The sequence below is a fragment of the Macaca fascicularis genome, chromosome 19 (genome assembly GCF_037993035.2).
Source record: "Macaca fascicularis isolate 582-1 chromosome 19, T2T-MFA8v1.1".
NCBI classification, from domain to species: Eukaryota; Metazoa; Chordata; class Mammalia; order Primates; family Cercopithecidae; genus Macaca; species Macaca fascicularis.
In genome coordinates, this window is record NC_088393.1 from 55,552,123 (window position 1) to 55,574,548 (window position 22,426).

The window sequence follows — 22,426 nt, forward strand, 5'->3', positions numbered from 1 at the left end:
CTGGGCTCCTTCAGTCTCTGCCTCCCAAGTAGCCAGGAATACAGGTGGGTACCACTGTACTCAGCTGGCTAACAATTTTCCTTTTTTTGGGACAGAGTCTTGCTCTGTCACCCAGGCTGGAGTGCAGTGGCATGATCTTGGCCTACTGTAGCCTCCACCTCCCAGTTCAAGCGATTCTCCTGCCTCCGCCTCCCAAGTAGCTGGGACTACAGGCATCTGCCATCACTCCCTGCTAATTTTTTTTTTTCTGTATTTTTAGTAGGGACGGGATTTTACCATGTTAGCCAGGCTGGTCTCGAACTCACGACCTCAGGTGATCCGCCTGCCTTAGCCTCCCAAAGTGCTGGGATTACAGGTGTGAGCCATGTGCCCAGCCTAGCTAACAATTTTTAAAAATAAATTTCCTTTTGACTTTCCTAAAATGTAAGCCCCCTGAGGGCAGGGATTTTATGTCGATCACTAGCGTAAGCCATCATTGCAGGGTTTGCATAATTTGTGAGGCCCATTGCAAAATGAAGATGCAGGGCTCCTTGTTTAAAAAGCATTAAGAATTTCTGTTTGTTTTTTTTTCTTTTTTGAGATGGAGTCTCACTTTGTTGCCCAGGCTGGAGTGCAGTGGTGCAATCTTGGCTCACTGCAACCTCCACCTCCCAAGGTTCAAGCAATTCTTCTGCCTCAGCTTCCCAAGTAGCTGGGATTACAGGCGCCCACCACCGTGCCTGGCTAATTTTTGTATTTTTAGTAGAGATGGGTTTTTACCATGTTGTCCAGGCTGGTCTTGAACTCCTGAGCTCAGGTGATCCACCCATCTCGGCCTCCCAAAGTGCTGGGATTACAGGCGTGAGCCACCGCGCCTGGCCAAGAATTTCAAGACAGAGACAGCAGAGCATTAAACCAAGCATGGAGTCCCTCAGCTGGCCCTGGCCCCAGTGCCTACAGTACAGGCAACCAGCAGGTACCCAATAAATAGGTACTGCCACTGTGCTGAGGACCTGCTATATGCCAGACACTGCCTCTCAGCTTGGTGAAAAGCAAGACCACGGCATGACTCTTAGATCCTGAACATAGGCAATATGGCTCTTCCTCTCCCGCTCCTCACAGTAAGACTTTTAATTTACTTTCTAACACCCAGAATTGTGAGGCGGACGGTCCTTGGAGTAGGTAGAGGCATTTATGTTGCATCAGAGGTTTGTATATATGAGTTTTCAATTGAAAGCTAAAACTCAAGGAATGAAGTAGATGAATGCAGGGCCTGAGCTGGGTCTTCGGGGCTTTCTTTCTCCAGTGCCCCCTGAGATCTCAGAGGAAACACTGTGCTTGGTTGTTGCCCCAGACAATTAGCTACGAATTGGGCCCATGTCTTAGCATTCCCCTACAGTCCGTGTACAAGGACCACTGCAATCTCAAAGCCGCTGTGGAGAAGGATGGGCGGCCTTCTTCCAGCTTCCATCCGCTCTGAACCCCGAAGCAGACACATGTCACATGCACCTAGAACCCTGGGTCCCAGGAAAGCAGGGAGGGTCCCCTTGCTGTGCCTCACCTGAACGTTGCCCTGAGCCTCGTGCAGGCAGTGCAGAGCGAGCTCCAGGTTGGTGCCCCCTCCTGGCATCACGCTGGAGCACGCCACGTTGCAGAGCTCAGTCACTGTTTCCAAGAAGGACATGAGGAAGAGGAGGCACACAGGAGTCATCAGCTGCTAAGGAGGAACCCTTCCCGAGAGACAGCAGAGAGGGGCGCCTTCCCCTTCTCTCTCCTGCATCTCAGGGAGGGACAAGGAGGAAGAGGAGAACCCTGTCCCCAGCACCCGCTCTGGATGGCCTGACCAGCCACCATATGACAAAAGAGGTACGGGAGGGAGAATGCAGCAGGGAAGAAGCAACATTGGCCAAGGGCCAGCTCCCTCCCACGCCCAGGGCACACTGCTTCTTGGATCCAGTGGTCAGGAGTTCGAGACCCAGGAGGAAAAACACCCTGGAAATGGAGGGGAAAGAAGGGCCCTTAGGAATTTAGCCCCAAAGCCTCAGCCACCTCTATCCTGTGTCTCTGGGTTGATCATCATATCTCCCCATGGCTTCCAGACCAGAGAAGCTACATGCTCGTCAATTCCAGCCAGGGATCTTTCCTGAAGTTCTGGGATCTCTGCCTGAAACCGGCTTCCTATATTGATATGTCTGAAACGAGGCCACACACACAGGTAAGGGAGACGTACAAACATGACTGAGATGGGAAGTGAAATGGAGACACTGTGTGCCCTGCTCTTGGGCTACAGCCTGCTCTGTGGAAACCCTCTGCTGTCTCAGGTGCATCAGGTACATGCTGTCCCCGACAGACGCACACAGGCATTTCAGAAACTTCTGCAGGGACACTTCTTCCCTTCCTCTGTTTTCCTTCATTGTCACATTTCTCTCTCAGGTTCAAGGCAGTGGAGGTACAAGCTGACACCCGGCATGTGTCTACGTCCACACCACAGCCATCCAGCCACATCCCTCAGGCACACTGGAGTCCCGCTCTGTGCCGTCACCAATTCTACCTGGAACCCCAAGGGTTCCAGGTATATATATATATATATAAACAATTTCTAGAAGGAATAATTTTGGGGGATCTTCCTACATATACTTGGAAAAATCGACCGCTTCATGCCTAGGGAGCCTATGTGAGTAAACCTGAACCCCCCGCCATGGGAAGAAGGAACGCTTGGGAAAAGTGACACTAGAACTCAAGGTGGGGTAAAAGCAGCTTCACTGGGAAGGACCCAACTTACGGCTCAATGCTGATCTTGGTGTCATCCTTCACCACACAGATGCCAAAAGACCCATCCACTTGATCTAGAAAACACAGAGTGAAAAGGCTCAGAAAGACAGATAGCAGGTAACCCACAGGGTCCTCTGCCTGCCTGTGTGGATGCAGCTGAAAGCAGGCTCTTGAAGATCTCGTGGGTTGGCCGGGCGCGGTGGCTCACGCCCGTAATCCCAGCACTTTGGGAGGCCGAGGTGGGTGGATCACGAGGTCAGGAGATTGAGCCCATCCTGGCTAACACACAGTGAAACCCCGTCTCTACTAAAAATACAAAAAAATTAGCCAGGCGTGGTGGCGGGCGCCTGTAGTCCCAGCTGCTTGGGAGGCTGAGACAGGAGAATGGTATGAACCCAGGAGGCGGAGCTTGTGGTGAACCAAGATGGCACCACTGCACTCCAGCCTGGGCGACAGAGCGAGACTCCATCTCAAAAAAAAAAAAAAAAAATCCCATGGGAGAGGGCAGCACTTCAGAAAAGGTAGAGGAAGGAACTCAGCAAACAAATTAACTCATGACAAGCATACGTATATATAAAAACAGCACACTAAAGTCTCTGGAAATTGTCCTAAGGTCATTCAGCACTTGGAGAAATATTATTAAAAAAAATCAACTAGACCGGGTGCAGTGGGTCATGCCTGTAATCCCAGCACTTTGGGACACTGAGGTGGGTGGATCACTTGAGGTCAGGAGTTCAAGACTAGCCTAGCTAACATGGCAAACCCCATCTCTACTAAGAATACAAAAACTAGCTGGGCGTGGTGGCAGGTGCCTGTAATCCCAGCTACTTGGGAGGCCGAGGCAGGAGAATCACTTGAAGCTGGGAGGCGGAGATTGCAGTGAGCCGAGATTGCACCACTGTGCTCCAGTCTGGGTAACAGAGTGAGATTCCATCTCAAAAAAATAAAAAATAATCAACTGAATATTGCTAAGAACAAGAGGCTGTTGCATCTGAGCTCTGACCTGATCCCTTACCCAGCCAGCTCCCAGCTCCAAGGGTTCTACTCCAGGTAGGTGCAGCCCAGACAGGGTCTGCCTCTCCTGTCGGATCCCATGCTTAAAGAATTAAAGGAAGGTATAATGACAAGTTTTCATCATAGACGGAATATCATTAAGAGATAGAAATTATTAAAAAGAGAGAACCAAATGGGAATTCTGGGGTTAGAAAGTAAAATATTGGCAAGTGAAGCTGTTGAGGAAAAAAAATAACCAAAATGAGGCTCAATAGGTTTGAGTCGACAGGAAGAAAATAATCTGTAAACTTGAAGACAGATCAAGAGAGACTATGGAATCTGAAGAACAAAGAGAAAAAGAATAAAGAGAAATAGAGCCTCAGAGAAATGTGGGATACCATTAAGTACGGCAACTACATGTAACAAGAGTACCAGATGGAAAGGAGAAAAAGACAGAAAGAAATATCTAAAGAAACAGGCCTGGCGTGGTAGCTCGCAAATGTAATCCCAGCACTTTGGGAGGCTGAGGCGGGTGGATCACCTGATGTCAGGAGTTCAAGACCAGCCTGGCCAACATAAGAAAACCCCGTCTCTACTAAAAATACAAAAATTAGCCTGGTGGTGGTGCACCCCTGTAATCCCAGCTACTCAGGAGGCTGAAGTGGGAGGCTAACTTGGGAGTTAGAGGCTGCAGTGAGCCAAGATCAGGCCACTGCACTCCAACCCGGGCGGCAGAGCAAGACTCTGTCTCAAAAAACAAACCCCTCCAAACCACCCCCCAAAAACAAACAAACAAAAAAACTTAAAAGCTACAGTAATCAAAAGTTGAAAGCTACAGTAATCAAGACAGTGTGATACTGGCATAAGGATAAGTATACAGATCAATGCAATAGAATTGAACACCCAGAAAAAAACCCACGTTTGTGGTCAATTGATTTCTAACACTGAATTGTGTTGAGTCAATTCAATGGGAAGTCTTCAAAAAATGCTGCTGGAAGAACTGGATATACACATGCAAAAAAATGAATTTGGACCTTTACCTCATGTAATATATATATATATATACACGTTATCTTAAAATTGATTACAGACCTAAACCTAAGAGTCAAAATTACAAAACTCTTTTTTTTTTCCTGTTGCCCAGGCTGGAGTGCAGTGGTGCCACCTTTGCTCACTGCATAACATAAATCCACACAAAAACCTGTACGCAGGGCTGGGTGTGGTAGCTCAGGCCTATAATCCCAGTAGTTTGGAAAGTCAATGCAGGAGGATTGTTTCACCCCAGAGATTTTTTTTTTTTTTTTTTTTTTTTGAGATGGGGTCTCGCTCTGTCGCCCAGGCTGGAGTGCAGTGGCCGGATCTTGGCTCACTGCAAGCTCTGCCTCCTGGGTTTACACCATTCTCCTGCCTCAGCCTCCCGAGTAGCTGGGACTACAGGCGACCGCCACCTCGCCCAGCTAGTTTTTTTGTATTTTTTTAGTAGAGATGGGGTTTCACCGTGTTAGCCAGGATAGTCTCCATCTCCCGACCTCGTGATCTGCCCGTCTTGGCCTCCCAGAGTGCTGGGATTACAGGCTTGAGCCACCGAGCCCGGCCTTTTTTTTTTTTTTTTGAGACCAAGTTTCAGTCTTTTGCCCAGGCTGAAGTGAAATGGCACGGTCTCGGCTCACTGCATCCTCTGCTGCCGAGACCAGCTGGGTCCGGGAGACCCTAACCCAGCGGCGCTAGAGGAATTAAAGACACACACAGAAATACAGAGGTGTGGAGAGGGAAATCAGGGGTCTCACAGCCTTCAGAGCTGAGAGCCCTGAACAGAGATTTACCCACATATTTATTGACAGCAAGCCAGTGATAAGCATTGTTTCTATGGATTATAGATTAACTAAAAGTATTCCTTACTGGAAACAAAGGGATGGGCCGAAATAAAGGGATGGGTCTGGCTAGTTATCTGCTGCAGGTGCATGTCCTTAAGGCACAGCTCACTCATGCTATTGTTTGTGGTTTAAGAACGCCTTTAAGTGGTTTTCCGCCCTGGGTGGGCCAGGTGTTCCTCGCCCTCTTTCCGGTAAACCCACAACCTTCCAGCACGGGCGTCTGGCCATCATGAACATGTCACAGTGCTGCAGAAATTTTGTTTATAGCCAGTTTTGGGGTCAGTTTATGGCCAGATTTTTGGGGGCCTGTTCCCAACATTCCGCCCTGAGTTCAAGCGATTCTCCAGCCTCCCGAGTAGCCGGGATTATAGGCACCCGCCACCATGCTCAGCTAATTTTTATATTTTCAGTAGAGACGAGGTTTCACCATGTTGGCCAGCCTGGTCTCAAACTCCTGATCTTAGGTGATCCACCCGCCCCAGCCTCCCGAAGTGCTAGGATTACAGGCATGAGCCACCATGCCTGGCCCACCCCAGAGTTTGAGACCGGTCTGGGCAACATGGCAAGACCCCCCTCCCTACATAAAAACAATTACAAAAAATTAGCCGGGCACGGAGACACACGCCTGTAGGCCCAGCTACTCTGGAGGCCGAAGCAGAAGGATCAGTTGAGCCCAGGAGGTTGAAGCTGCAGTGAGCTGTGATCACACCACTGCACTCCAGCCTGGGTGATAGAGTGAGGCCCTGTCTCCCAAAAAAAAACCCAAAAAATTTCTACACGAATGTTTATGGCAGCATTATTCATAATAGCCCGAAGTGGAAACAACCCAAATGTCCATCAACTGATGAATAAATAAAATGGGGCCCATCTGTACAAGGGAAAAATGTTCAGCCATAAAAAGGAATTGAGCACTGATATGCACTACAATATGAAGGGACTCTGAAAACACGCCAAGTGAAATAAACTAGACACAAAAGGCTGCATATTGTATGATTCTACTTACATGAAATGTCCCAAATAGGCAAATCCAAAGAGAGAAGGCAGATGAGTGGGTGCCTAGGCTGGGGGAAGAAGGGACTGTGGGGATATGGGCAGAGTCACTGCTAATGAGCTCTGGCTTCTTCTGAGGATGCGAAGCGTGCTCTAAAATTAGACTGTGTGATGGGTGCACGGCCTTGTGAATATCCTAAAAAACACTGCATACTCTAAATGGGTGATTTGCATGGCATGTGTAGTATAGCTCAATAAAGCTGTTAGGAAAATTACATAGGCCAGGCCAGGCCAGGCGCAGTGGCTCACACCTGTAATCCCAGCACTTTGGGAGGCTGAGGAGGGTAGATTACTGGAGGTCAGGAGTTCGAGACCAGCCTGGTAACATAGTGAAACCCCATCTCTACTAAAAATACAAAAATTACCCAGGCATGATGGCACATGCCTGTAGTCCCAGCTACTTGGGAGGCTGAGGCAGGAATTGCTTGAACCTGGGAGTTGGAGGTTGCAGTGAGCCAAGATTGCACCACTGCACTCTAGCCTGGGTGACAGAGTGATACTCTGTCTCAAAAAAAAAAAAAGGAAATGACACAGGCTAGACAGGGTGGCTCACACATTTAATGCCAGTACTTTGGGAGGTCAAGGCAACAAAATCACATGAGTCTGGGAACTCGAGACCAGCCTGGACAGCATAGCAAGACCCCATCTCTTCGAAAGCTAAAACATTGGCCAGGTGTGGTGATGTGCATCTGTAGTCCCAACTATTTGGGAGTCTAAGGCTGGAGGATCGCTTGAGACCAGGAGATCGAGGCTGCAGTGAGCTGTGATCGAGCCACTGCACTCTAGCCTGGGTGACAGAGCAAGACCCTGCCTCAAAAAAGAAAATGATAATGACACAGAAGCGCAGGAGGAAGCATGGTAAGATAAATGGCCTCTATGTTTTCTTTCGGGCTGTAAAATTCTATGCACTAGAAGGCACTTAGCTTAGTTCTAGGGCACATCTGAATAGCAAAGGAACCCTCAGACTAGGTATACCCAGGCAGGAGACAATCACTGAACCCAATGCTACAAGGGAGAGTGGCCATGATCCGCAGGCGATCCACCCTGGGATCACAGAGTGAGTGCCCCAGCCTCACTCACTCACCGAGCATGGAGCTGATGAGCTGGTCAGGGCTGGCCTGAGTGGATGTGGAACAGAGGGTGTTGAAGTACACTCCAGAGCCCTCCCGGATGGGACTGAGCATTGGGGGCGGTGTGTAGGGGGAGCACTGGAATAAGCCCTTCAGGAGGCGGTCCACCAGGAACATGGGCGACCGCAGGCGACTCTGGTGGCATCCTGCAGGGCCGGGCTCCCCAGCCGTGGAGGGTGGAGGAGGGATGAACAGCCTCTTGGGTGGGGGCCGCTTCTTCCGCTTTCTCTGCTGGCTGCTCTCCTTGCTGTCTCGCTCCTCCCCATCTTTCTCTTGTTCCTGAAGAAGTTTAGAACCACAGGTGGTCACCTGAAGCCACCTACTGCACCACTCCATCTCCAGGATGGAAAGAAAGCAGGAAAAAGAGACTGGCCAGAGACAGGAAACTAGGACATGTACGCCCAGCGAAGGAGGCTGGCCACACCTGGGCCACACCTAAGGTACGGAGCCTGGTGATGATACGGCTGCAGCCTTCTCCTGCACCCACTGCCCCAGGAGAGCCCCTGACTCTGTGTGAGAATGGCCTCAATCATTAAGACAACTGGCCCTTAAAAAGCGAGAGATCCCCAGAGATACAGTGTGACAGTGACAAGAAAGAAATGTAGCTCCACCCAAATGACAAGCACCCAAAAGACCCAGCCACTGACTCAGGGGACCTTCAGGTCCATGGACTCTGTCCTGGAGTCCAGCAGGAGCTTCTCCAGTAGGGGGTCCTCCAGTACAGGCTGCAGAGACAAGCCCTACGAGACTGATCACTCGTAACTCACCACGCTCTCTCTCGCCTCCACAAAATCTCCTCTCCGCTCTGCCAGCCCTGCTCCTCCTCATCCTCCAGGTCTCAGCTCCCATACCTCCTCCAGGAAGCCCTCCCTTACCTCCTCAGGCTCGGGAGGAGCCCCCTGGGAACTCCCTGGGCTCCCTCTGCTCCCAGCTCTGCCCACTCTGGGTTGTCACTGTCTGGGGACAGGCCTGTCTCCTCCACTGGACTGGGAGCCCCGGGAGGCAGGGCCCAGGCTACTGTGGTCACCTCTGTGTCCCCAGCACCACCCAGCACAGGGTCCGGCACAGAGGGGCTCAGTCAATGCTGAATGACTGAACTAACATGCAAACCAGTTTCTTCCGGATCATGATTTTTTTTTTTTTTTTGAGATAGAGTCTCACTCTGTTACCCAGGTTAGAGTGCAGTGGCGTGATCTCAGCTCACTGCAACCTCTGCTTCCTGGGTTCAAGTGATTCTCAGGCCTCAGCCTCCCGAGTAGCTGGGTTTACAGGAGCCTGCCACTTGTCCAGGGCCAGCCCAGCTAATTTTTTTGTATTTTTAGTAGAGACGGGGTTTCACCATGTTGCCCAGGCTAGTCTCGAATTCCTGAGCTCAGGCAATCCACCCGCCTCAGCCTCCCAAAGTGCTGGGATTACAGGCATGAGCCACCACGCCCAGCCTGGAGTCAAAGATTTTCTGTGGTATCTGGTTTGGGTTTTTCCTACGGCTTCCCCCAGCATCTGGGGGCAGTGGCAGGAAGGAGGCAGACCGACAAGCACCCACCATGGCCATGCTCCCTACGTGTCGGGTCACTGGAACCACAGGGATCGAATGGGGGACCACCAAAGGGGCTGCAGCTGTGGAGTCCAAGGGCTTCTTGGCTCCTGGGGGACTATGCCTGTCCCCTTCTGGCCTCAGCACCTGTCTTAGCGGCTTGCAAAACTCTGTGCCAAACACCTAAACACAGAAGAGAAGAGATGGCTCTTTAAGAGATAAGGTAGGTGGGGAAAGAAAGAGCTGCTTCAGCAAAAAAAGCTGTCATAGAAAACAGCAGTGAGTCTGTGGCACGGACTGAGCTGCAGAGCTGCTGCAGCCCATAGCGACGGCCTGCCCCTGGAGAGCCATACAGCCCAACTCCAGCCCCCAACCCAGAATGACGTCCCCATCCTGAGATAAGTGACACCAGTCTCGTTTACTCCCCACAGGCCTGCCAGAAACCCAGTAACCACAAAGCCACTGGTCGTCCCCCTTCACCTGCGGTTCCTGCTTCCCTCGAGGTGACGGCCACTGGTCGCTGTGAAAACACATGTGGCTGCTCAGTCCTTTCTCCGTATAAAACATCTGGCTGCAGTTCTTGCAGATGAAAGTGCTCCTGGGCTCCGTCCAGTCTGTGGAACCGCCATTTTGCTGGTTACTGTAGGTAGACATGGCAGGAAAGAAGGGTGGGAGATTGAGACTCCATCCTTGATCACTGATTCTTTGGTTTTTTTATCTTTTTTGTCTATAACTCCAATCCACTGACTACTCTTTTTTTTTCTTTTTTTTTTGGAGATAGAGTCTCACTCTGTTGCCCAGGCTGGAGTGCAGTGGCACTATCTCGGCTCACTGTAACCTCTGCTTCTAGGGTTCAAGTGATTTTTGTGCCTCAGCCTCCCAAGTAGCTAAGATTACAGGTGTGTGCCACTATACATGGCTAATTTTTGTATTTCTAGTAGAGACAGAGTTTCACCATGTTGGCTAGGCTGGACTCAAATTACTGACCTCAAATGATCCCCCTTCCTCGGCCTCCTGAAATGCTGGGATTACAGGCATGAGCCACCGTGCCCAGCCTGACTACTCTTGATAAACCCTAAAAAATGGAGGCTGTACCCTAATCCCATTAGGACTGAGAGCATCCTCCCCACTCACTTGTCCAGGGCCAGCACAGGAAGGCCAGAGGACTCCTGTCGGGGTGCATGCAGGATTGGGGGCTTCTTAACTTACCCTCCGCCTGCCACGTTCTCTTCCTTCACTGGATGGGGAAGCCTGTAGATGTTTCCACCCTGAAGATGAAAATGCATCTGAACCAACACATCCAAAATGAAGAGGCAAGAAAAGCTCAAATTACAGACTTTCAGAAGAAAACATCGGAGTAAATCTTCATGACCTTGGATTAGACAGTAGTTTCTTAGATAAGACACCAAAGCAAAACAGACAAATTAGACTTCATCAAAATGTAAAACTTTTAGCCAGGCATGGTGGCTCATGCCTGTGATCCCAGGACTTTGGGAGGCTGAGGTGGGAGGATTGCTTCAGCCCAGGAGTTTAGGACCAGCCTGGGCAACATGGCGAAACCCCACCTTTACAAAAAATACAAAAATTGGCCTGGCATACTGGCGTGGGCCTGAGGTCCCAGCAACTCAGGAGGCTGAGGTGGGAAAATCACTTGAGCCCAGGAGTTCAAGGTTGCAGTGAGCCATGATCACACAACTTCACTCCAGCCTGAGTGACAGAGTGAGACCCTGTCTCAAAAAAAAAAATAAAAATAAAAATAAAAACTTTTGTCCTGCTGGGCACGGTGGCTCACACCTGTAATCCCAGCACTTTGGGAGGCCGAGACGGGCGGATCATGAGGTCAGGAGATCGAGACTATCCTGGCTAACACAGTGAAACCCCGTCTCTACTAAAAATACAAAAATTAGCTGGGCGTGGTGGCGGGCGCCTGTAGTCCCAGCTACTCGGGAGGCTGAGACAGGAGAATGGCGTGAACCCGGGAGGCGGAGCTTGCAGTGAGTGGAGATCGCGCCACTGCACTCCAGCTTGGGCGACAGAGCGAGACTCCGTCTCAAAAAGAAAAAAAAAAAAACTTTTGTCCTGCAAATGGTATCATAAATAAGGTGAAAAGACACACCACAAATGAGAGAATATTTGCAAGTCATGTGTCAGATAAGGGTCTTGCATCCAGAATATATAGAGAACTCAAAAAATAGTAATTTGATTTTAAAAAATAAGCAAAGGACCTAAACAGACATTTCTTCTAGAAAGATACACAGATGGCCAATAAGCACATAGAAAAGAGTGCAACATCAGCAGTCACGGGGAAATACAAATCAAAACTACAATGAGATACTGCTTCACACCCACCAGCGTAGTTATAATTTGAACAAACCACAGACAATAACAAGTGTTGGTGAGGATGTGGAAAATGTGGAGCCCTCATACACTGTGGGTGGGAAGAGGAAACAAGCAAAACAGCCTAGTAGTTCCTCAGACCTGAAACAGGGAGCTGCTGTGCCACCTGGCAATTCTACTCCTAGAACATAAATCCCCATAAAAATTTGTACATGGATGAATATTCACAGCAGCACTATATTCAAAATAGCCAAAAAGTGGAAACAACCCAAATGTCCATCCACGGATGAACAGACAAATGAAATGTGGCCTTATCCATCCAACAGAGGATCACTCAGTCATGGAAAGGAACGCAGCTCTGCCATTTGCCACCCCACAGATGAGCCTGGAAAACGTCACGCTGAGTGAAGGAAGCCAGACACGAAAGCCACAGAGTGCACGATTCCACTCACATGCAATGTCCAGAACAGACACATCCACAGAGACAGAAAGGAGACTCGTGGCTGCCGGGCGCTGGGGGGAGTGTGAGATTGTGGGTGACAACTAAGAAATGTGGGGTTCCTTTTGGGGAGATGAAACTGTTCTGGCAGAGTGGGGATGGTTGCACAATCTTGTGAATATACTACAAATTACCCAATGCTACGCTTTAAAATGGTGTATTCAGGCCGGGCACCGTGACGCAAGCCTGTAATCCCAGCACTTTCGGAGGCCGAGGCAAGCAGATCACCTGAGGTCAGGAGTTCAAGACCAGCCTAGCCAACATAGTGACACCCCAGCTCTACTAAAAATACAAAAATTAGCTGGGCATGGTGGTATGTGCCTGTAATCCCAGCTACTTGGAAGGCCCAGGCAGGAGAATTGCTTGAACTTGGGAGGCAGAGGTTGCAGTGAGCCAAAACTGCACCACTATACTCCAGCCTGGGCAACAGAGTGAGACTCTGTCTCAAAAATAAATTTGGCCTGGCACAGTGGCTCACGCCTGTAATCTCAGCACTTTGGGAGGCCGAGGTGGGTGGATCACGAGGTCAGGAGTTCAAGGCCAGACTGGCCAAATGGTGAAACCTCATCTCTACTAAAAATAAAAAATTAGCCAGGCGTGGTGGCGCATGCCTGTAATCCCAGTTACTCGGAGGCTGAGGCAGATAACTGCTTGAACCCAGGAGGCAGAGGTTGTGGTGATCCGAGATAGCACCACTGCATTCCAGCCTGGGCAACAGAGTAAGACTCCATCATAAATAAATAAATAAAATAAATTTTAAAAATAAAATAAAGTGGTGGATTTGGCTGGGCATGGTGGTTCATGCCTGTAATCCCAACACTTTAGGAGGCTGAGACTATCGCTTGAGCCCAGGGGTTCAAGACCAGGCTGGGCAACATAGCAAGACCCCACCATCTCTAAAAAATATATAAAAAATAAAATGGTGCATTATATGGCACCTGAATAATAATGCTGTTAATAAAACAAAAATGAGGTAGCTGTGGTATGATGGGAAGCTACTCATCCTCCTGAGTAGCTAGGACCACAGGTGTGCGCCAGCACACCCAGCTAATTTTTTAAAATTTTGGTAGAGACGGGGTTTCGCCATGTTGCCCAGGTTGGACCTGGAGTCTGGAGACCTGGACTCCAAGCACAATATCTGGAGGAACCAGTGAATAATCGTCAATGTGCTGAAGTGTGGGGGCACGATACAGGTGCCCACTTGTGCTCATGGAAACCATGAGTCACAATCAGAAAACACAAGGCCATTTCAAGAGGAATCTTTAAAGGAAAGAGGGCATCTACCTTCATATCCTCTGACGATTCTAAAAAGGTAAATCCAAAGGGAAACAAGATTAAAAAAAAAAAAGGCTTAGTGAGGTAACAGAGTTTTGAACAACTCTGGAATATCCTCATGTTGATCTTTTTTGTGTTTTTGAGACACGGTCTCGCTCTGTCACCCAGGCTAGAGTGCAGTGGCGCAATCTCAGCTCACTGAAACCTCCACCTTTCAGGTTCAAGCGATTCTCCCACCTTAGCCTCCCGAGTAGCTGGGACCACAGGTGTGCGCCACCACACCCAGCTAATTTTTTTAAAATTTTGGTAAGACAGGGTTTTGCCATGTTGCCTAGGCTGATCTCGAATTCCTGAGCTCAAGCAGTTTCCCCACTTCGGCCTCCCATCTCAAAGGGCTGGGATTACAGGCCTAAGCCACCTCACCTGGCCTCATTTTGGTCTTTTTTTTTTTTTCAGTGGGGAAAACCACAAACTTTGGGAACCTGAATTCCTTCCTTTGTAAAACTGCATCTAGGGATTCCCTGAAATGAAATAAAATGCCTGGACACTAACAAATGCAAAGGAAACTCACTCCACGCTGGTCAGGCCACGTGAGAGAGAGCTGGTACCTGGATTCTGCTGAATATTGTCAGCTTGGACTTGGAGGGATCTGCGGGGGGCCCGGCCGATGAGAAGGAGGCCATGGCTACCTGGCTCGGAGAAGCCGCACAGCACATATCCATCTTCGCCTTTTCTTTCCGGAAGCCGGAGAATCGCGGGGCCCTGGGGTTGCCCAAGAGCCGGTAGCCTCCACCCCGGGAGCAGGGTGGGCCCTTTTCACCTTTCGTGGTCCCTGAAACCGCGCCATTCTCAGCTGGGGCCTGCTTCCCGGGCAGCGAGGCTCCCGGCAGCTCCTCCCCACCTAACTGGGTCTGCCGTTGGCCTGTGGAGGGGAAGATGTCCCCCAGGTCCAAGGTCCCTTTAGAGGATCGCAACTGCTTGGCCAGAGAAGAGATGTCTGGATTCCTGGAAGGGTCCAGAGACGGCGCTGCAAGGGGCGTTGGAACCGCGGCCACTTTCAGTCCCCCCTTTGCGTCTCGTCTCGTGTTGCCGGGGGAGGCCTCTCTGGCAACCCCGGGTGTGGTTTTTCTCCTGCGGGCTGGGGAGCCCTCTGCCTCGGGGTTTCCAGGGCCGGCATTGAGAGAGTCCACAGCAGGAGCCAGTGGCGGAAGCTGCTGCGGCCATGGCCCCTGCAGCGGCCTCAGGGCGGCCGGCTTGCCCTCAGGCGCGGGGAGCTGGGAGGAGGCTTTGGACACCTGGGCGTGGGAGAAGATCCGCTGGGACTTGGTGATCATCTGGAACACCTGCATCTGTTCGTGGCTCACAAGAGGCTCCTGCGACTTGAGGAAGAGCTGGCGGAAGAGCGGAGAGGCATCCGCAGGGAGCCCCCCAGACTTCTGGGCCTCCTGGAGGCCGGGCTCCCCAGGGTTCTGGCACAGGAAGGAGTCGCAGTCGAGCTTGCCCTTCCTGGGGGCGCAGGGGTCATCTTCTCCGCTGGCCGACCTGGGGTCGCTCAGGGCCTCCCCGGAGGCCCTGAGGAGCGCTGGAGGGAAGGGCAGCGCGTCCTCCAGGCCGCCCCCGGGGCCGGGCGGGGACTCCTCCGAGGGGGCGGCGCTGCTGGGTCCTGGGCCAGACTCGGAGCTCTCCCGCGACGGCACGGCCGGGGGCTTGTGGACAACAAACATGTTGTTTCCTTTGCTTTTGGGGCAGCCCGGCAGGTTCCGGAGCCACTGGAAGCTGTGGCTCGATGGCTGGGAACTGGCAGGGACCGTCTGGCCTCGGAAGAGAGGCAGGCAGGCGGGCACGGAGCCGCCCTCGGGCCAGCCCTCCGCGGTGGACCGGGCCTGGAGCAGCGCGGGATCTGGCTCAGGCTCTGGCGGGTCGGAGGCGCCATTCTCGGCGGCCCTGGAATGAGGGGCTGTGAACACGTCAGTGGCCGACTCTTTCTGTGAGAGACGAGGCTCCTCGGGAAGCTCGGTGTCCAGCGCTGCTGGGGCCGCGGGGGGACCGGCTGGGGTGCAGGAGGAGGACCGCGATGAGGCGGGGCAGGGACAGGCCGTGTTCCTCCCTTCGCTGTCTGAAGCCCCCGCTGGGGCCGGGCCAGGAGAAGGGGTCTTCTGGTGGACGATGCTGCTCACGATGCGGCGCAGGAGGTCCCGGTGGGGCAGGAGGGAGCCGGGGGACCTGGCCTCCGGGGGCACCAGAGAGCGCAGGCTGCTAGAGGGAGGCTGGCCGGCCGACTCGTGGGCGTGGGGGGAGTCCCCGCAGGCCTCTTCCTCCGGGGGGGCTTCCTTCAGGATGCACAGGCCGTGCTGGACTTCGTAGTGCCGGCGCAGAGACCGGTAGTCGCAGTAGCTCTTGCTGCAGCCCTGCTCGATGCACACGAAGGGCTTTGTCTTCTGGTGGGTGAGCATGTGCCCGGTCCTGGAGCCACAGACACAAGCAGGGGCGTCACCGGGGCACCTGGGACCGGGCTTTCTGCTGTAGGACCCTGGCGGCCCCAAAGAGTCTGTGGTACAGTTGCACCACAATTCAGAAATTGTACTCAGCCCCCACGAGGAAAGACCACCCAGCAAACCCTGCTTTGGTCAACGCCATCTGGCAGGGGAGTTCCTCTCCCTCACCTTTAAGCAAACACCTTACAGAAAAGTAAAAAAATCCAGCGGGGCACAGTGGCTCATGCCTGTAACTCCAGCACTTTGGGAGGCCGAGGTGGGTGGTGGATCACTACTTGAGGTCAGGAGTTTAAGACCAGCCTGGCCAACATGGTAAAACCCATCTCTACTAAAAATACAAAAAATTAGCTGGGTGTGGTGGCACATGCCTGTAATCCCAGCTACTGGGGAGGCTAAAGCAAGAGAATCACTTGTACTCAGGAGGTTGCAGTGAGCCGAGATCGCACCACTTGCACTCCAGCCTGGGCGGCAGAGTAAGACTCTGTCTCAATAAATAAATAAATAAAAATGTAAAAAAGAAAAATAAATCCACTGAGGCCAGATCAGACTTCTCCAGAGTGGGTTCCCAAGGAACACACAGATCTCCAGAGTTGCTCCTCAAGGACTTTGGCACAGCTGATAAATAAGTTTTGAAAAAACACCATTCACTCCTTGGAGGTTCACAATGCACAGTAGCAAATTTAATTAATTAATTTTTTGTTTTTGAGGCGGAGTCTTGCTCTGTCACCCAGGCTGGAGTGCAATGGCACGATCTCGGCTCACTGCAACTCTGTCCCCCAGGTTCCAGCAACTCTTGTGCCTCAGGCTCCAAGTAGCTGGGACTACAGGTGTGTGCCACCACGCCCAGCTAATTTTTGTATTTTTAGTAGAGATGGGGTTTTGCCTTGTTGGCCAAGCTGGTGTCGAACTCCTGAACTCAAGTGATTTGCCCGCCTCGGTCTCCCAAAGTGCTGAGATTATAGGCGTGAGCCACTGCGCCCAGCACACAGTAGCAAATTTAAAAGCCACACAGAGAGAGACCTGTTTAACTTTCAGTGTCTCTCAAACTTATTTGCCCAGAGTAGTTTTTGGTTTTGTTTTCAAAAAGCCCCTATTAGCATTCCTGAGAACCAGAATTCTGCAGAACAGACTGGAGGAGATGCTAACTTGGGTATGATCCTTCCTTTAACAAAGGAATCTGTGCCTTACCATAGGAGACCCCTAAGAAGATGCTACCTGGAACCCCGCACAGCAAAGAAGCCAATTTACAGAGGCCCAATCCATAGAAACATTATAGAGCCAACCAACCAAATGTGCCTATAGTTTCTGCAAACAGAAATGCATGTAAAATATGTATCGCATCACACCTACCTCTGCATTAACACATTATAAATATAAGCAGAGGAGTACATCACCCTCTGGGCCCCCAACAGCCCTGCTCTGGACAGTCCTAGTCGATGTGGACTAAATCATAAAGTCTTTCCCCAAAGGCTCACCCTCGGCCTCTGTCTGAGGGAAGCAACAGAGGGAATCAGGAGACTAAGTTCTACTCCCAGCTGTTACCAACTTGTGACATGAGCAAATCGGCTCCTTTTCCTGGGGTAGGTGTGGGTGAGAGGATAAGATGAAAGATGGATTAGTCAAAGCCCCTTGTGAAAGGGAGGAGCATGGTAAGAATGCAAGGTACTTTCATCTCCCACTTGCAGGTCTCCTGGTTTGAAAAATGTCTTTCCTTCCCCCACAGGCAAGACAAGCTTATCATTTCCAAGACATTAAGCGGTGGCTCACACCTGTAATCCCAGCACTTTCGGGAAGCTGAGTCACGCAGATCACTTGAGGCCAGGAGTTCTAGACTCCTGGCCAATATGGAGAAACCCTGTCTCTACTAAAAATACAAAAATTAGCCAGGCATGGTAGTGCATGCCTGTAGTCCCAGCTACTCAAGAGGATGAGGCAGGAAAATCGCTTGAACCCAGAAGGCAGAGGCTGCAGTGAGCTGAGATCACACCACACCACTGCACTCCAGCCTGAGTGACAGAACAAGACTGTCCAAAAAAAAAAAGGAAATTTGCTCCTGACACTTTTTAAGTTAAAAGGAACAGAATGAGTTTTTTAAAAAAGAAAAAAGCAAACAAACAAGCAAACAAAAAAACAACAAAAAAAAGAAAAACAAGGCTAGGGCCAGGCGCAGTGGCTCATGCTTGTAAACCCAGCATTTTGGGAGGCCGAGGTGGGTGGATCACAAGGTCAGGAGTTTCAGACCAGCCTGGCCAATATAGTGAAACCCCATCTTTACTAAAAATACAAAAATTAGCTGGGCAGGGTGGCGAGCACCTGTAGTCCCAGCTGCTCGGGAGGCTGAGGCAGGAGAATCGCTTGAACCAGGGAGGTAAAGGTTGCCGTGAACCGAGATAAAGCCACTGCACTCCAGCCTGTATGACAGAGCAAGACTCCGTCTCAAAAAAAAAAAAGGAAAAAAGGAAAGAAAAACAAGGGTTAATGCTCCATTGCCATGTTCTAGAAGCAGGTGTCTCATCTTTCATGTCCTGTGCTATATCAACACACAGAGAACGCTGATCCCCTTTCCTTAGACACCTACCAGAGAGTAAGGACATAGCTCTATAAAGTTAGCCCAACTCCTCCCATAACACAATTGACTCAGGAGCCAGTTGTTAGGTGTTTTTAACCCATAAGGGGCCCGTCTGCAAACAGAAGCAGTGGCTTCCCCACAGGTATTAATTTAGGGACTGGAACAGCACCCACTCTCTTCCCTGCACTCTGATGGTGTAAGAAGAACAGAGTGGGTGGGGTGTGGTGGCTCACACCTGTAATCCCAGCACTTTGGGAGGCTGAGGCAGGAGGATCACTTGAGGTCAGGAGTTCAAGACCAGTCTGGCCAACATGGTGAAACCCTGTCTCTACTAAAAATAATACAAAAATTAGCCGGGCATGGTGGCAGGAGCCTGTAATCCCAGCTACTCAGGAGGCTGAGGCAGAAGAATCACTTGAACCCAGGAGGCGGAGGTTGCAGTGAGCTGAGATCATGCCACTACACTCCAGCCTGGATGACAGACAAAAAAAAAAAAAAAAAAAAAAAAGAGAATGGAGGGGCTGTGGCTGTGGCTGAGCAGAGGTTATACACATCTGGAAAACCCAACAGAGGATGAGACAGGTTGATCTGGGAGGACAGGAAGAAGACCCAGGAACACGTCCCCACCCCCAGCCCCTGAACAGACGTTTTTCTGACCAGACTCCTACATACAGGTGGTCCTGGCGCTTAAAGGCCTTGCTGCAGATTTTGCAGACGTGCTTCCTTTCCTGGCTGTGCGTCAGGTAGTGCTTGCTCAGAGAACTGGCGCTGCTGAACACCTTCCCGCACAGGCTGCAGTCCAGAAGTGGGTTTTGAGGGGAACTGTGCTGCCGCTTTCCTTTCCTGGCACTCCCCGAGGTGGCCCTTCCTCCTTCATCAGCCTCTTTAGCCTTAAGCACACCTAGCCCCAGGTCTACACAGAGGGAGAAAGCACAGGTTATACACAGCCAAGGAAACCAAGCGAAAAGCGCGGCTAAAGCACTCCACACCTCTTAGAGCCATGGTGGCCTTGGAAGTGCCGCACAGGAACTCTTGCTCCACACAAAGTAAACAAGGTTCAGGAGCAGGTGAGGGGAACAGAAGCCCTGCAGGACAGCACCCGGACTCGGTGCCACGCGTGGAGGGATGACTGCAGGCTGAAGCCCTTCCAGAGCAGTGTGACCGCAATGGGCTGGGCTTTACGACCACACCATCACCTGGTACTCTTGGAAGGGCAATTAGAAATAAATTATCCAAGGCCGGGCGCGGTGGCTCAAGCCTGTAATCCCAGCACTTTGGGAGGCCGAGACGGGCGGATCACGAGGTCAGGAGATCGAGACCATCCTGGCTAACACGGTGAAACCCCGTCTCTACTAAAAAATACAAAAAAACTAGCCGGGCGAGGTGGCGGGCGCCTGTAGTCCCAGCTACTTGGGAGGCTGAGGCAGGAGAATGGCGTGAATCCAGGAGGCGGAGCTTGCAGTGAGCCGAGATCGGGCCACTGCACTCCAGTATGGGCAAGAGTGCCAGACTCCGCCTCAAAAAAAAAAAAAAAAAAAAAAAAGAAATAAATTATCCAAACCCTTGGAAAAGTGGAAATCCTTGCACATACCCAATTCTGTTTTTGGGGTTTTCACATAAGGAAATAAATGTAGCTTTGTACAAAGATCTAGCTGCAAGGGAGTAAACTGTCATATTGCTTTTCCTGGTGAAATTTTATAAACAACCTAATATCTGGGTTGGGCATGGTAGTTCACACCTGTAATCCCAGCACTTGGAGAGGCCGAGGCAGGTCGATCATTTGACATCAGGAGTTCAGGACGAGCCTGGCGAACAAGGTGAAACCCTGTCTCTACCAAAAATACAAAAATTAGCTGGGCATGGTGGTGTGTGCCTGTATTCCCAGCTATCTGGGAGGCTGAGGCACGAGAACTGCTTGAACCCAGGAGGCAGAAGCTGCAGTAAGCTGAGATCGCACCACTGCACTCCAGCCTGGGCAACACAGCGGGACGAGGGGGGGGGGGGGGAAGAGAGAGAGAGAGAGAGAGAGAGAGAGAGAGAGAGAGAAAGGAAGAAAGGAAGAAAGGAAGAAAGAAAGAGAATCAGATGGACTAGCAGGATTATGAGCTGGTTTTATTTTCCTCTTTTTGTATAGGTAAATTGTTTACATTTTATGTATCCCTTGGATAAAATGATAAAATACATAGTTATGAATCACATAGCCCAAGGAATAGCTAAAGGAACTGGGAATATTCAGTTTGGAGAGGGCAGATATCCTCAAATATCTGAAGGGCCAGTGTACACAGGAGATGGCAGACTGCTTCTATCTTGCTCCAAGGGACAGAGCTAGGCTTGGTGAATGAAAATTAAAGGGAAGCTGACCTCACACCACTGGAAACATAGGGCCATGCATGCAAGGACTTAGCCTCGCTCACTGCTGTGTTCTCAGGTGCTAGAGTTCCCATTTTGGCACCTATAGGCACTCAATAACTGTATGTTAGATGAAGGAATAATAAAAGATTTTTCAGGCCGGGCGCGGTGGCTCAAGCCTGTAATCCCAGCACTTTGGGAGGCCGAGGCGGGCGGATCACAAGGTCAGGAGATCGAGACCACAGTGAAACCCCGTCTCTACTAAAAATACAAAAAATTAGCCGGGCGCGGTGGTGGGCGCCTGTAGTCCCAGCTACTCAGGAGGCTGAGGCAGGAGAATGGCGGGAACCCGGGAGGCGGAGCTTGCAGTGAGCCGAGATCGCGCCACTGCACTCCAGCCTGGGCAACAGCGTGAGACTCCGTCTCCAAAAAAAAAAAAAAAAAAAAGATTTTTCTACTTTTTAGATTGATCTGAAAGGTGCATTAGATTGCCTTTTTTTTTGAGACTGAGTCTTACTCTGTTGCCCAGGCTGAAGTGCAGTGGCGCAATCTCGGCTCACTGCAACCTCTGCCTCCCAGGTTCAAGCCTCAGCCTCCTCAGTAGCTGGGACTACAGATACCCACCACCATGCCCAACTAACTTTTGTATTTTCAGTAGAGATGGGGTTTTACCATGTTGGCCAGGCTGGTCACGAACTTCTGGCCTCAGGTGATCCACCCACCTCGGCCTCCCAAAGTGTTGGGATTACAGTTATGAGCCACCGAGCCCGGCCTGCCTTTGAAATTTCTTATTTCTTATTATTTTCTTAATAGAGATGGGGGTCTCAATATGTTGTCCAGGCTAGAGTGCAGGGGTTATTCACAGACGCAATCATAGCTCACTGCAGCCTTGAACTCCTGGGCGTGAGCAGTCCTTCTGACTCAGCCTCCCAAGCAGGTGAGACTACAGGTGCACACCACCATGCCCACCTAATTTTTAATTTTATTTCTTGAGACAGGGTTTTATTCTGTCACCCAGGCTGGAGTACAATGGTGTGATCACAGCTTATTGCAGTCTCTAAGTCTTGGGCTCACGTGATCCTCCCACCTCAGCCTCCTGAGCAGCTGGGACTATATGGGCCACCACCACTGCCAGCTAATTTTTAAATTGTTATTTGTTGTAGAGACAGGGTCTCACTATGTTGCCCAGGTTGGTCTCAATCTCCTGGACTCACGCAATCCTCCTGACTTGCCTCCCAAAGTGCTGGGATTACAGGCGTGAACCATACATAGCACCTGGCTTAAACTGCCTTATGAGTTGGCAAGTTTGTTTGTTTGTTTGTTTGTTTGTTTTTTGAGACGGAGTCTCGCTCTGTCGCCCAGGGTGGAGTGCAGTGGCCGGATCTCAGCTCACTGCAAGCTCCGCCTCCCGGATTTTTACGCCATTCTCCTGCCTCAGCCTCCCGAGTAGCCGGGACTACAGGCGCCCACCACCTCGCCCGGCTAGTTTTTTGTATTTTTTAGTAGAGACGGGGTTTCACCGTGTTAGCCAGGATGGTCTCGAACTCCTGACCTCGTGATCCGCCCGTCT

General features: G+C 50.9%; 1 protein-coding gene across 6 annotated transcripts in view; it reads right to left on the reverse strand.

The window, feature by feature from the left end:
* Positions 1–22,426, reverse strand: part of ZNF541 (zinc finger protein 541) — a 54,060-nt gene that overhangs the window by 10,057 nt on the left and 21,577 nt on the right. For 2 of the 6 annotated variants that reach the window (XR_012427773.1, XR_012427772.1), the window contains exons 1-8: positions 19,180–19,414; positions 14,052–15,906; positions 10,542–10,600; positions 9,813–9,972; positions 9,342–9,515; positions 7,753–8,077; positions 2,762–2,825; positions 1,541–1,971 (exon numbers count right to left, since the gene is read on the reverse strand). Coding sequence is in view for 2 of the 6 variants with exons in the window: in XM_074024018.1 (XP_073880119.1) it covers positions 1,541–1,644; positions 2,029–2,171; positions 2,762–2,825; positions 7,753–8,077; positions 9,342–9,515; positions 9,813–9,972; positions 10,542–10,600; positions 14,052–15,906; positions 19,180–19,420 (3,125 nt within the window). In the remaining 4 variants the exon portion in view is untranslated. Of the gene's footprint in view, positions 1–1,540; positions 1,972–2,028; positions 2,172–2,761; positions 2,826–7,752; positions 8,078–9,341; positions 9,516–9,812; positions 9,973–10,541; positions 10,601–14,051; positions 15,907–19,179; positions 19,421–22,426 lie in introns of those variants that run through there. The other 4 variants (XR_012427774.1, XR_012427775.1, XM_074024018.1 and 1 more) reach the window with 3 other exon arrangements.